General features: G+C 45.7%; 1 protein-coding gene across 4 annotated transcripts in view; it reads right to left on the reverse strand.

The window, feature by feature from the left end:
* The window catches only part of ca5a (carbonic anhydrase 5a), a 43,370-nt gene extending 37,067 nt beyond the window's left edge, over positions 1-6,303 (reverse strand). The window contains exons 1-2 of one of the 4 annotated variants that reach the window (XM_085991602.1): positions 5,767-6,114; positions 5,229-5,426 (exon numbers count right to left, since the gene is read on the reverse strand). In XM_085991602.1, coding sequence (XP_085847728.1) covers positions 5,229-5,426; positions 5,767-5,884 — 316 coding nt within the window. In that variant the 5' untranslated portion in view covers positions 5,885-6,114. Of the gene's footprint in view, positions 1-5,228; positions 5,427-5,766 lie in introns of all 4 variants that reach the window. The other 3 variants (XM_085991601.1, XM_085991603.1, XM_085991600.1) reach the window with 3 other exon arrangements.
* Between the last annotated feature and the right edge of the window lie 8,828 nt (positions 6,304-15,131).

Here is a 15,131-nt window from a genome sequence, read left to right on the forward strand (position 1 = left end):
ACTTTATAATAATGGTAAGAGATGATCAAAAAAAATTGGGAATATGCCTACTAGTTATTTGTAAAACTGATGATTCTACCAACTGTTGAAAATTCAACCCAATATTTGTAACCAGGGATCATTCCCTGTTATGTCAACCTGCCATTGCACAAGGCATGGTTGACCATGAAGTATTTCAAATGATCATTAATATAACAATATCCCAGTCTGCTGAAGGATAAGATTAAAGATTAGATGTGGGCACAATACTGAACCATGGACAGAGGCTGTCTTAAATGGTAAGAAAAATTGGTGAAAACTTTCAGTTGACAACTAAGTTGATTACATTTCATTAAACAACAAATAGTAAAAACTAATTCCTATAATAAAAGTACTGCACTTATTCATCTTGTCATGCTGCCTTTTCAAGTATTTGCCTGCTGCATTTGCAAGACTTAATGTAATGTCAATTCTCCAATTCTCCATTTTGTTTGCTTGTTCCAGCTTCATAGTTTGTATAACTAAAATATAATAGTCTTCCTGAAACAGCAGGGTTAAGATGTATATAGGTACCCTTGTTCTGATTTAAGTTAGATTAAAAAATAAATTAGCATATTGTTGTCTATATTCATAAAATATATTTTTTGCGAATGCCTCAAGAATGTATTTTATATGTATATTTCTTAAGTAATGGCCCAGAAATTCGGGTCGGGGGCTTCCCGCGGGTGTAAGCCCCCGACCTGCACTTACCTAGCGCGCCGGCCGTTGAGCTGTGGGCCCGCGTGGAATTCCAATCCTGGGCCTGCTCCAGCTGCCGGCGCGTAGGGCTTGCGTATCCCAGGGGCGCAGTTAGTTCGAAGCGTCCCCTGGGATCATGTGGGCCATGGGGAGCCAATCGGAGCAGGGAATGCTCCATTCATAAGTCTGACAGGAAGACCTGTCAAAACTCAGAAATACTACGGGCCCCAAAACATCACTAAATCTTTTAAATAAACTATAAATTACATGAAATAACTATTTTAAACAATAATTTAAATTTTTGAAAAAAATAATTTTATTTTCTAACGGGGCTAAAAATAAACTTACCTTTCTTTAAAGTATTTAAAAATAATAAACCTGTGGAAAAATGTTTTTAATTTTAATTAATTCACCACTTACATGTCTAACTTCTGGAGACTTAACCTCCCGGGAAAACCTGTAAAAAAAAAACTGAAGTTCGATGCGCACGCGCAGCCTCTCCCGCGCACGCGTTCGACCTCTGAACCCCTTTGTTCATGGGAACGGAAGTACCGGTTTCCCGCGCATGCAGGAAACCGGCACTTCCATTGGGCTTACGAGTGAGTACCCCGTGCGTACTCACCCGTGGAGACCCGAATTTCTGGGCCATTAATATTTGGTCCCCAGTACAATATATCATCTTTTGATCATATTACACTAGTCAGGAAGAAAGAACTTGCATTTTATATAGTGCCTGGGCACCCCAAAGTACTTAATAGCCAACAAATTCACTTTGAAGTGTGGTCACTTTTTATGTAGGGAAACATAGCAGCCAATTTGTGCTCACAAACAGCTATGTTACAAAATGACCCGCTTTTGGTTGGGGGATAAATGTTAACCAGGACAACTCCCCGCCCATCTTCATATAGTACTTTGGGAACGTTTATGTCCACACAAACAAACAAGCACCTGGAGCCTTTGTTTAACATATCATTCAAAAGACTGCACCTCTGATAGTACAGTATTCCTCAATACTGTGCTGAAGTAGCAGCCTAGATTATGTGGCCAAGTTCTGGAGTACAGCTTACACCCACAACCTCCAAACTCAGGAGGAAGTGCTCTGACCTGCTCTTGTAGCCATAGTATTTATGTGGCTGGTCCAGTTAAGTTTCTGGTCAATGGTGACCCCCAAGGATGTTGACGGTGGGGGATTCGGCAATGATAATGCCGTTGAATGTCAAGAGGCGGTGGTTAGATTCTTGCTTGTTGGAAATAGTCCTTGCCTGGCACTTGTGTGGCGCAAATGTTACCTGCCACTTATCAGCCCAAGCCTGAACGTCATCCAGGTCTTGCTGCATTCAGGCATGGACTGCTTCATTATCTGAGGAGTTGCGAATGGCACTGAACACTGGGCAGTCATCAGCGAACATCCCCACTTCTGACCTTATGATGGAGGGCAGGTCATTAATGAAGCAACTGAAGATGGTTGGGCCTAGGACACTGCCCAGAGGAACTCCTGCAGTGATGTCCTGGGGCTGAGATGATTGACCTCCAACAACCACAACTATCTTCCTTTGTGCTAGGTATGACTATAGCCAATGGAGAATTTTCCCCAATTCCCATTGACTTCAATTTTACTAGGGCTTCTTGATGCCACACTCGGTCAAATGCTGCCTTGATGTCAAGGGCAGTCTCACTTCTGGAATTCAGCTCTTTTGTCCATGTTTGGACCAAGGCTGTAATGAGGTCTGGAGCCGAGTGGTCCTGGCGGAAGCCAAACTGAGCATCGGTGAGTAAGTGCCGCTTGATAGCACTGTTGACGACACCTTCCATCATTTTGCTGATGATTGAGAGTAGACTGATGGGGCGGTAATTGGCCAGATTGGATTTGTCCTGCTTTTTGTGGAAAGGACATACCTGGGCAGTTTTCCACATTGTCGGATAGATAGATGCCAGTGTTGTAGCTGTACTGGAACAACTTGGCTAGAGGCGCAACTAGTTCTGGAGCACAAGCCTTCAGAAAGTTGGCGTTCAGCCTCCGCTAGGTAGAGGTCGGTTTGCCAGACACCTCCTCCTACCTCCTCCTGGACCATGACCCCACCACCAAACTATAAGCCACCGTTTCCAAGACTGTCACTGATCTCATCTCCTCTGGAGATCTTCCCTCCACAGCCGCCAACCTCATAGTTCCCCAACCCCGCACAGCCTGCTTCTACCTCCTTCCCAAGATCCACAAACAGGACTGCCCGGGTAGACCCATCGTTTCAGCCTGTTCTTGCCCCACGGAACTAATCTCTTCCTATCTCGACTCTATTTTTTCTCCCCTTGTCCAGTCTCTTCCCACCTACATTCACGACTCTTCCGAGACCCTGAGCCACTTTAACAGTTTCCTGGCCCCAACTGTCTCCTTTTCACTATGGACGTCCAATCCCTCTGCACCTCCATCCACCACCAGGATGGCCTGAGGGCGCTCTGCTTCTTCCTTGAACAGAGGCCCAACCAGTCTCCTTCCACCACCACCCTCCTCCGCCTGGCTGAACTTATTCTCACATTGAACAACTTGTCCTTTGACTCCACTCACTTCCTCCAAATTAAAAGGTGTTGCTAAGGGAACCCGCATGGGTCCTAGCTATGCCGGCCTTTTCATGGGATATGTGGAACATTCTTTGTTCCAGTCCTACTCAGGTCCCCTCCCTCACCTCTTTTTCTGGTACATTGATGACTGTATCGGTGCCATTTCCTGCTCTCGCCCTGAACTAGAAAATTTAATTTACTTTGCTTTCAATTTCCACCCTTCCCTCGCCTTCACATGATCCATCTCCGACTCTTCCCTTCCTCGACTTCTCGGTCTCCATCTCTGGGGATAAGCTATTGACAAATATTCACTATAAGCCCACTAACTCCCACAGCTACCTGGACTACACTTCCTCCCACCCCGCTTCCTGTAAGGACTCTATTCCACTCTCCCAGTTTCTCCATCTCCGCCACATCTGCTCTGATGATGCCACCTTCCATACTAGTGCTTCCGACATAGAAACATAGAAGATAGGAGCAGTAGGCCATTCGGCCCCTCGAGCCTGCTCCACCATTTAATGAGATCATGGCTGATCATCCAAATTCAGTACCCTGTCCCTGCTTTCTCCCCATATCCCTTGATCTCTTTAGCCTTAAGAAATATATCTAACTCCTTCTTGAATATATTTAATGAATTGGCCTCAACTGCCTTCTGTGGTAGAGAATTCCACAAGTTCACCACGTCTTCCTTTTTCCTCAACCGAGGGTTCCCCTCTACTGTGATTGACACGGCCCTTGACCGTGTCCGTTCCATTTCCCGCACTTCTGCTCTCACTCCTTCCTCTCCCTCCTGGAACCACGATAGGGTACCCCTTGACCTCACCTTTCACCCCACCAGCTTCCACATTCAATGGATCATCCTCCGCCACTTCTGCCACCTCCAGCGTGATCCCACCACCAAACATATCTTCCTCTCACCTCCCCTTTCAGCATTCCGAAGGAACCGTTCCCTCCGCGACACCCCGGTCCACTCCTCTATCACCCCCAACACCCCTTCCACTTCACCCGGCACCTTCACGTGCAAACGCAGGAGATGCAACACATGCCCTTCTACCTCCTCCTTTCCCATTGTCCAGGGCCCCAAACACTCCTTCCAGGTGAAACAGCGATTTACTTGTACTTCTTGCAATTTAGTATAGTGCATTTGCTGCTCACGATGCGGTCTCCTCTATATTGGGGAGACCAAACGCAGATTAGGTGAACGCTTTGCGGAACACCTCCGTTCAGTCCGTAAGGGTGGCCCCGAGCTTCCGGTTGCCTGTCACTTTAATTCTGCGCTCCACTCCCACTCTGACCTCTCCGTCCTCGACCTCTTGCAGTGTTCCAATGAAACTCAACATAAGCTTCAGGAGCAGCTCCTCATTTTTCAATTAGGCACTTTACAGCCTTTGGACTCAACATCGAGTTCAACAATTTCAGACTATAACCTCTGCCCCATATTTTTTTTTCTCTCTCACGTGGCAGCTGTCGATCATTCTGCCATTGCCATTTACCCTTCATCTAGTCATCTTCTGTTTCTTTACTTGTCCCATTACCATCTCCTTTTGCCTTGCCCCATCATCCCTTTTGTCTCTTAATCTCTCCTGCCTTCCATCCTATCACAGACCTTCCCTTTTGTTTTTTCCTTCCCTCCCCCCTTTCCCTGCACTTGTTTAACAATCTGTTCCATCTCCAACTTTTTCCAGTTCTGACGAAGGGTCGTCGACCTGAAACGTTAACTCTGTTTCTCTCTTCACAGATGCTGCCTGACCTGCTGAGTATCTCCAGCATTTTCTGTTTTTATTTCAGATTTCCAGCATCTGCGGTATTTTCCTCTTGGTAAATAGAGCGCTGCCTGTTTTGAATCCAGTAGCTGCAGTGAAATTACACCTTTTGCCCTGAAGCTAGCATGCACCTTGCTCTCAAAACTGGGGTTTCACACGTTCACATTTTCAGAAGACCAATATAGTTCTCCATACCCGAGCTGTCTTTGGAGTCTTCAAATTCCACCTGGAAAAAATAGCCGTTGTTCGTAACTTGAAGGCAATTACTCGGGTCATACGAGATCTTTAAAGGTTTCAGTTGCGGATCATATACACTACCGGCAGAGCATATGGCAATGGGAGACTGCCGGATCCCACTTGGGACAGACATCGGATTCTGCCATTCTTGCTGTTCTGGGAAGAAAGACGAATGAATACATTCAACCGAGGAGTTAACAGCCAGCATTTCACAGAAGAAATGTTCCTGGAATAAACGTATCATCCAACAAAAATGCATGCAGTGCCCACAGATGTTACCACAAAAGCAAAATGTGATGAAGTCTTCACAACACATTTTTAAAATATAAGCTCTGGGCATGGAGCTAGTTCAAATTACAAAATAAATCATTCCAGATTGAGAGACTATTCGGCAAAAGAATTATTCTTAAAAAACAATGTTTACTTACTATAATTTTAAAAGACAGTCTGTTAAGAACAAACAGAAAATTGAGGTAAGATTATGGCGATTACTTACTTGCTGTGTTAATATTTTGGGTGCAAAAGACAAGATTACAATTCCTAACCGGGATACAGTGGTGCCTTACTGGGAAACGTTTCGCAAAAGCAAAAATCGCCCTGAAAGAAAACACCATTTTGGTTTTACTCTGGAGCTGCTTTCGGGCTCCCCGCCACGTCGTGATCTGATTCGAAACAGTCAATGCCGAATTGCAACTGCGGCAACCAGTTTATGTAGGAGTACATCTATTGCAAAATGTTGCGCGCTTCTCTTTGATGTTGATCTTCCGGCCAAATATGTGCTTCCAGCATGAACCCACCCATTCAAGTGAACGAGATGCCAAGGCGCATGCGCTCAGAAGTCAAATGAGCGGAGACCAGAGACACCCAAACATAAACAGAGGAGAATTGTCACAGGGAAAAGAAAGACTTACATTTATATGGCGCTTTTCAGGATGTCTCAAAGCGCTTTACAACCAATTAAATACTTTTGCACTGCAGTTGTAACGTAGGAAACGCAACAGCGGATTTGCACACAGCAAACAGCAATGAAAATGACCAGATCATGTTTTAGGTGTTGGTTACATAAGAACTAGGAGCAGGAATAGGTCACTTGGCCCCTCGAGCCTGCTCCACCATTCAGTAAGATCATGGCTGATCTTGGGCTCAAAGCCACTTCCCCGCCCGCTCCCCATAACCCTTCACTCCCTTATCTTGCAAAAATCTGTCTGTCTCCACCTTAAATGTATTTACTGACACAGCCTCTACGGCTCTCTGGGGCAGAGAATTCCACAGATTTACGACCCTCTGAGAGAAGAAATTCCTCCTCAGTTCTAAAAGGGCGACCCTTTATTCTAAAACTGTGCCCCTGCGTTCTAGATTTCCCCACGAGAGGAAACATCCTCTCTGCATTTACCTTGTCGAGCCCCCTCAGTTTTTGAACCCACAACCTGCTAACGCAGAGGTGAGATGCTACCACTGAGCCAAGGCTGATGGTTTGCCAATATGAATTAACAATCAACAAAGATGCCTCTTGTACCTTGCAATCAGACTAGGTTCCAGGCTAGGGTGAGGGATTATGGAGTGTCCTCCTCAAATTCGGCTGCCCTCAAAAGTTTGTCATCATCCTCTGCTTCACGATGACATGCAAGCCGTGATCCTGACCAACGGATCCACCACAGACCCAATTCATGTACCGACCGGGGTCAAGCAAGGCTGTGTCATCGCACCAACGCTCTTCCTGGCTGCAATGCTCCATCTCACCCTCAGTAAGCTCCCCGCTGGAGTGGAGCTAAACTACAGAACAAACGAGAAACTGTTCAACCTCCATCGCTTCCAGTCCAGATCCAAGGTCATCCAATCCTCTGTCATCGAATTACAGTATGCAGACGACGCTTGCATCTGCGCACACTCTGAGGCTGAACTCCAAACCATCGTCAACACCTTCACCGAAGCGTATGAGAGCATAGGCCTTACACTAAACATCCGTAAGACAAAGGTCCTCTACCAACCGGACCCCGCCACACAGTACTGCTCCCCGATTATCAAAATCCATGATGAGGCCTTGGACAACGTGAACCACTTTCCATATCTCGGTAGCCTACTGTCAACAAGGGCAGATGTCAATGACGAAGTCCAACACCGCCTTCAGTGTGCCAGTGCAGCCTTCGGTCGCCTGAGGAAGAGAGTGTTTGAAGACCAGGACCTCAAACCCAGCATCAAGCTCATGGTCTACAGACCAGTAGTGATACCCGTCCTCCTGTATGCTTCAGAGACATGGACCATGTACAGCAGGCACCTCAAAGCACTGGAGAGGTACCACCAACGCTGCCTCCACAAGATCCTGCAAATCCATTGGCAGGATAGGCGCACCAACGTCAGTGTTCTCGCTCAGGCCAACATCCCCAGCATCAAAGCTTTGACCACGCTCGATCAGCTCCTATGGACGGGCCACATCGTCCGCATGCCTGATACGAGACTCCCAAAACAAGCACTCTACTCGGAGCTCCGACATGGCAAGAGAGCCCCAGGTGGGCAGAGGAAACGCTTCAAGGACACCCTCAAAGCCTCCTTGAAATAGTGCAACATCCCCACCGACACCTGGGAATCCCTGGCCTAAGACCACACAAAGTGGAGAAGCATCCGGGAAGGCACCGTACACCTCGAGTCTTTTCGCTGGGAGCAAGCGGAAGCCAAGCGCAAACAGTGGAAGGAGCGCACGTCAACCCAAGCACCCCACCCACCCACCCCTTCAACCACCGTCTGCCCCACCTGTGACAGAGACTGTAGGTCTCGCATTGGACTCATCAGTCACCTGAGAACTCATTTTTAGTATGGAAGCAAGTCATCCTCGATTCCAAGGGACTGCCTAAGAAGAGAAGACCTTTCAATCAATAGCCTTCAGGTAATACTGAACTATAATATTATGATTGGGCACATCTACCATCATATGGATTCATTCTTCGCGCTAGGTCAACATGCAAGTTTGTTCTTGTGGGGAAACATCTGAGATTTAGCATGATTTTGGCTTCTTGAATTCTTAAGTGGTTAAAAACCAACTTTACTCACGAAAGTCATGTCTTAACTTGATACAATTGTTACACAATTAGTTGCTTTGTTTGAGACTGGTGTCTTAGGGAGCAGTCAAGCCGTTCAATTCAAATACAACATTTTGGAGGATGCATTCATAAATGTTTGAGTGGCAGTTTTTTTGAATTGAGTGGACAATCATTTCAATCTGATTGACCCCAGTCACGTTTTTGAAGGAATGTATCTACCTGTCTCGTTCAACTTGGGGTGTCTGTCTGAAGTCTTTGAAGAGAGATAGCCATGCCAGATAGCTTCCCCAGATGGTAAGAAAAATAAAGGTATCACTACATAACATGATGGGATGCCAATCAAGGGGGCTGCTTTGTCCTGGATGGTGTTGAGCTTCTTGAGTGTTGTTGGAGCTGCACTCATCCAGGCAAGTGGAGAGTATTCCATCACACTCCTGACTTGTGCCTTGTAGATGGTGGAAAGGCTTTGGGGAGTCAGGAGGTGAGACACTCGCCGCAGAATACCTAGCCTCTGACCTGCTCTTGTTGCCATAGTATTTATGTGGCTGGTCCAGTTAAGTTTCTTGTCAATGGTGACACCCAGGATGTTGATGGTGGGGGATTTGGCGATGGTAATACCATTGAATGTCAAGGGGCAGTGATTAGACTCTCGCCTGTTGGAGACAGTCATTGACCGGCACTTCTGTGGAGCGAATGTTACCTGCCACTTATCAGCCCAAGCCTGAACGTCGCCTAGGTCTTGTTGCATGCGGGCATGGACTGCTTCATTATCTGAGGAGTTGTGAATGGCACTGAACACTGTGCAGTCATCAGCAAACATCCCCATTTCTGACCTTATGTTGGAGGGACGGTCATTGATGAAGCAGCTGAAGATGGTTGGGCCTAGGACACTGCCCTGAGAAACTCCTGCACCGATGTCCTGGGGCTGTGATGGTTGACCTTCAAACACCATGTGGCTCGGTGTCAATTTTTTTGTCTTATAATACTCCTGTGAAGCACGGTGGGACGTTTTACTACGTTAAAGGCACTATATAAATAAAGGTTTTTGTTGTTGTTCGTATTTACAAGTGTTGATTTTGTTGGCATAATTCCATAAGGACATTCACTGTTTTTATTGTTTGGTTTAAGTGACCCCATTATTTCTACATTATCAATGCAGACCCTTCTGGTTTGACTCAGTCAGTAACACTCTCACCCTAGAGTGTTGTTCATTCAAACTCTGCTTCAAAAGTTAACTACATAATCTTGGCTGATACTTCAGCGTAGTACAGGGGAGTACAGTATTGTAAGAGGTACCATCTTTTGGTGTGCAGGTTAGCTGCTTTGTTTGTGCACATAACAACAGTAGCTATACTTTAAAAGTAAGTCACTGGCAGTGACTTTTGGATGCCCTGAGGGTGTGAAAGATGCTATATAAATGCAAGTACTTTCTTCCTTATTGTATAATATACTTTAACATTCCTTTAGCTGCCCTGCGACTCTGTAGCAGACCCTAATTGTTAGCTTTGTCCTCTGCCTGCAAGTTAGGTTATGACAGAAATTTACAAATTATATTGAACTTATAAAGCTACCCCACCCATCATCACTATCTTCCCTGAACAACTGGCACTGCTGAATATTGAATTCACTCCCATCTTCTGGGGTGAACCACAGTTCTGTCTTCCCTATGGCATCGTAATTTCCTTTTGTTATGTATACTTCTAACTCCAGCATTTCTTTCTGACTGCTTCCAGTGTTCGAGTGAGGGCATTTATTTATATTTTTCAAATCTATCATTCATTTTTGAGCCTTTTTATATTTGTTTACATTGCCTAAACTTATTTTTGGTTTTATCATTTTTTAATCTTTCTCCTGACCACACTTCAAGTTCCACTTGTTTATAATTAAAGTTTGGTTCCCCCAATCTATTTTAAGAACCTTCTTCCCCTTTGAATTAGTAGATTGTTTGCTTGTTTCTGTGCTATTTATATGTAACTCATTCTCCTGTACCAATCAGGTTTACCCAGAAAACAATCCTAAAGCCACACCACTAAAAAGCTTCTGGTCATTTATCTCATTGCTGTTTATGGGATCTTGCTATGTGCAAATTGACAGCTGTGTTTGCCCACATTATGAAACATACGAAAAAGACAGACAGATAAAAGCAGCTGGTCCATTGAATCTGGAACCATTCAGTCATCTTGCAACTAGGTAACATGATCTCCTATACTCCCCACCCACCAGCAGCTGTGTGATCTCCTGAGAGAGGTAAAAAAACAGATTATAAAAATGCTAGCCCGATTCAGGGTAAAAAAAAATTCAGGGAAATTCCTTTCTTCTTCAATCAAGTCTCCCCAAAGTCTATAATTTCTAGTGTAAAACGACCCAGCTCTCTGAGCCCAATGCGATACCTAGGGGGAAAAATTCAGTTGGTTTGCGCCTCCCGTTAGCACCTTAAGAGGGCGCTAATGGGGCGCAAAGCAACTAGCGTCCGGGCGCGGTGATGTTTCCGCCGCTCACGAAATTAACTAGACATTTTGCGGCAGCGCTAAACACTACCGCCACGATCTCCTGCGCCAGCAGATCATGACGTCAGTCGAGTGCGCAACACCCCGGTGGCGCCTTGGACCAGATATTGAGTGGCGCCCCCTGCCTTACCACTTGCCGTTAGCAACGACAGGTTGAGGGGAGCATTTTGCAGCCAGGAAGGGACTGGAGGAGTGCTATTTAAAGGCGACCGCTTCCTACCTTTTTTTGTTGGTGACATTTTTGCACCACGCATTCTGAGAGAGAGACTTCTGGAGAGATTCAACACTGTGTGAAGGAGTTTTGGGTACTGAGCAGCACTTTGCAGGTTCATTTTGATTTGCCCTTCTTGTATCGATTTAGAAGAGACTGTGGGGGCTGCACTCTGAGCTCTTTCCCTGGGTCTCTCCATTGTTCTTTCCAGCAGATTTGATGTACAGGTCTCTCCAGGCCGAGATTCAAGGCTGCAATGAACAGGATGTGGATGGAGTGCAAAATCAACCCTCCTCTTAAAGATAAAAACAGAAAATGCTGGAGAAACTCAGCAGGTCAAGCAGCATCTGTGAAGAGAGAAACAGAGTTAACGTTTCAGGTCGATGACCTTTCGTCAGAACTCCCCTTTAAGAACTGGCCGGCGCCAGTGTGTCTGTGTTCCATTGTTGACTGACATCACATGAGCTTCGCCAGCGCTCTGAGGTAGCGCCTCACTCCTCGGCCTTTGCGCCTTAATACAGGCTTGTAGTGCCTGATTTAGCGCTCCAATCACTCCAGGGGCGATAAAAGCCAAGTTTGCCGTCGGAGGCGATAATTAGCGCCAGGCGCTAAACCTTGCGCGCAGCCGCTAATGGCGCCCCAAACGGGGCGATACTGAATTTTCCCCCCCTAAGGTTGTAAAAACTATGAATTAATCTAGTGGCCCTCCTGTGAAACTTTTTATAAGACCTCTCTTATGTTCATTAATAACTAGACATTCTTGATGGGCCAGAAATTCGCGGCCAAAGGCGTGAGTGCGCTCGGGGTACTCATGCATCTGGCCGTTGGAAATGCCGGCGTTCAGCATGAACAGCGCATGCGGGGAACGCCGGCATTTCCAGACCTCGAGCGCGTGCGACTGCACAGGCAGCGCTTGCGCAGTGAACTTCGTAGATTTCAAATCCGTGAGGGTAAGTCCTCAGAAGTTACACTTGAAAAAAGCAAGTGTAAAGTGGTTCATTGGCTGCGGAGGAAGAAACATTTTATCGTGGAGCTTCTGAAATGCAATATTTTTGTTTGGGAAAGGGAGGGAAGTTATTTTAAGAAATTTTAAGTAAGTTTTAAAGTTTAAATTTTTTTTTTTTTTAAAAGGGTTTTCAGAACGGTAGGTAGAAGGAGCAATTGTGGCTGTGTGAATGGAATGTGAGAATGAGTTATGTATGTATGTCCACATATATTCCTTTACGTATATGTATGTATGTTTTATATTCCTTTACTAATGTGTATGGATGTATGTTTTTAATTATGATTTTCAAATAAGTTACTTTCTCTGAAAGTCATAATTAAATAATACATTCATACACATAAGTAAAGGAATATATACATAACACGCAAAGGAATATATACAGACATACATACTTTCAGAAGCTCCACGATAAGAAATATCTTCCTCCGCAGCCTCTGGAGCAACTGTACCCATGCTTTTTTCATGTGTAAGTTGTAAGGACTTGACCTCACTGAAAGCAGTAATGAAAGCGGCGAATTATACTGCGCACGCGCTGCCTGTGCAGTCGCACGCGTTCTGCCTCTGAACCCCTTCGTTCAGAGGACAGGAAATGCCGGTTTTCCCCAAAAGCACTGTGCATGCTGAAAACCGGCATTTCATCCGGCCAGATGCGTAAGTACCCCGACCGTACTCGCGCAGTTGGAAGGGAATTACTGGGCCAACATTTTACATGTCAATAAAATGAAAAATTTAACAATTGCACGACTTGCCCCCTCGCATCTGCGACTGAGGGTCCAAGGAGGTGCATTGCGCAAGAGGTCATCATCGTACGTATCCTCACACTGTTCCCTTTGGGGAACTGTATGAAGTGGTGGAAGGATTTATGGCCGTGATTAACGCTCATTCCGTGACCGTAACCATCTTTGAACCAGCCATTAGGGTGGTTAGTCCTATGGCGGGAGGGTTTTACGGGCTCCCACAACCCATCTGAGGGGGGGGGGGCCACCAACACCCACGGACGCAAGTATCCCGCTGGATGTCCACCCAGAATTTAAAGTTGGAACTCCGACTCCACTTGCCGGGACTGTCTGGAGTGGGGTTCAAAACCCTACTCCTTCTGGCCCAGCGGCGGGGATGCTTACTGCTACGCAAAAGGCCCACTCCGCACAAAAGGTGACACCCATACGTTTCCTGCGCCTTTTCCCTCCCCGTGACTGGAGCCCTATGCTGCCATTTCACGTTGCTAATCGGATTGGGCCTTTGTCATAGCGGTAGGATCCCCACTGCTGGGCCAGATCAGGGTAGGGTTTTGAACCCCGCTCCAGACAGTCCCGGCAAGTGGAGTCGGAGCTCCGGCTCTAAATTCTGGGTTGACATCCAGTGGGATATTTGCGTCCGTGGGTGTGGGTGGCTCCCCCTCCTTCTATAGCTTGTGGCAGCCCGTAAAACCCTCCCGCCATAGGACTAACCGCCCTAATGGCTGGTTCAAAGATGGTTACGGTCACGGAATGAGCGTTAATCATGGCCATAAATCCTTCCACCACTTCATACAGTTCCCCAAAGGGAACAGTGTGAAGACACGTATGACGACGACATTGCTAAATAAATAAATGGAATTTAAAAAATTCTTTTAGGGCTTTTAAAAGTCTTTAAATTGCTTTCTCTTTAAAACTACTTCAGATTACTCAAAATAATGTAAACATTTAAAAAAGTTTATAAAAGTTACCAAAATCTTCAAAAAACTTCCAAAAACCTATTTAAACTGCTGCTTTGCATGTAAAAATGATTAGCAGCTTGACAGAAACATTGGGGGCGTGTCCAGTGAAACTGAGACCTCAAGGGGCGTGTCTCACTTACACTGCACGCTCCTGGCTTCGCGCTGGCTGCACTCCTGGGCGGCGTGACGTCATACGCTGCCCGGGATTCTTCTTTTTCATTCACCAAGTCCAGGCGTCCCTGGAGCTGATCGTCAGTAGCGCGGGGTAAGTGTAAATACGGGGCTTGCACGCGCTGCAAGCCCCATTCTGGAATTTCTGGGCCATTATGAACACAGCTAGCTTCTGCTAGACTTTTTATTGAGCACATGTGGACTAGGTACTGTATCTGTAGAGGCTTCCATCTTGACTGCTGCCTTGTGGGTAGCCTAGTGCCTCATGGGTAATGTAGTCTTAATATCATACAGCTGGGTAGTGTACATACAGCTATATACAGCTCTACGGCTCCACCTAGTGTCCACTATAGAATGACATGTTATTGATCATTACATCCCCCTTTCTTTGAGGTTTAACAAAATCAATATCAATCAACTTTCAAGAAAACAATAAAGATAATATCAGTAACACTTTTGTTAGTGCTCTATAAACATAAACATTTTCAAAACAGTCAACACATTTTCAAAGCTTTACATTGTACTCAAAGATTAAGTCTATCAGGCTCTTTTACTTCACGTGTGGATCTTCTCAACACGGGTAAGTCTGATGTGTCTTCATGAGATTGTTCTGGCGGTGAATGACAAGATGCAGTTGCGGCATTGTCATCAATCTGCTCTTGTATAGATCGAGGTCTCCTTGCGATCTTTGCTTGGAGAGGGTTTCAGTGTTTCCTTCACTCTTCATGCCATAACTCTCAATGTAGTCAATGCACTCTCGAAAAACTGCTGGCAGCTGGATCCCATTATACAGCATAGTCCTCTCAGCAGCCTCGGCTAATGGAACACCAAAGATTGGCCTGAGAGAAGAAGGAGTATCCACCGGAACTGCTTCCTGCTCTAGTGCAGTCTTCTTTTTCTTTTTCTCTTTCCACTGCTTAACAACATTTGCTGCGGTTATATCTTTGGACTTTTTCTCCTTGTGTTTTTTCTCTTTGTGCTTTTCTTCCTTTGGCTTCTCTTTGACCTTGAAGTCTTTTTCTTTCTTCTTGGAGAAACTAGGCTTTTTGAAGACATGCATACCCTTTGGCCTTTTCATCCTTGATGGGCTCTCTGCTTCATCACCTGAGTCATCTGGTCTGCTTATGGCACAGTTTATACGGTAGACTCTCTTGACCAGTTCTAAGTCTTCACAAGCTTTGTCACCTAGTATCGAATCAAGTCTTTCAGCCACAACAGAAAACATGAGATGATGC

This window comes from Somniosus microcephalus, chromosome 6 (genome assembly GCF_052327205.1).
Source record: "Somniosus microcephalus isolate GS21.2 chromosome 6, FLI_Smic_1.0, whole genome shotgun sequence".
Taxonomy (NCBI): domain Eukaryota; kingdom Metazoa; phylum Chordata; class Chondrichthyes; order Squaliformes; family Somniosidae; genus Somniosus; species Somniosus microcephalus.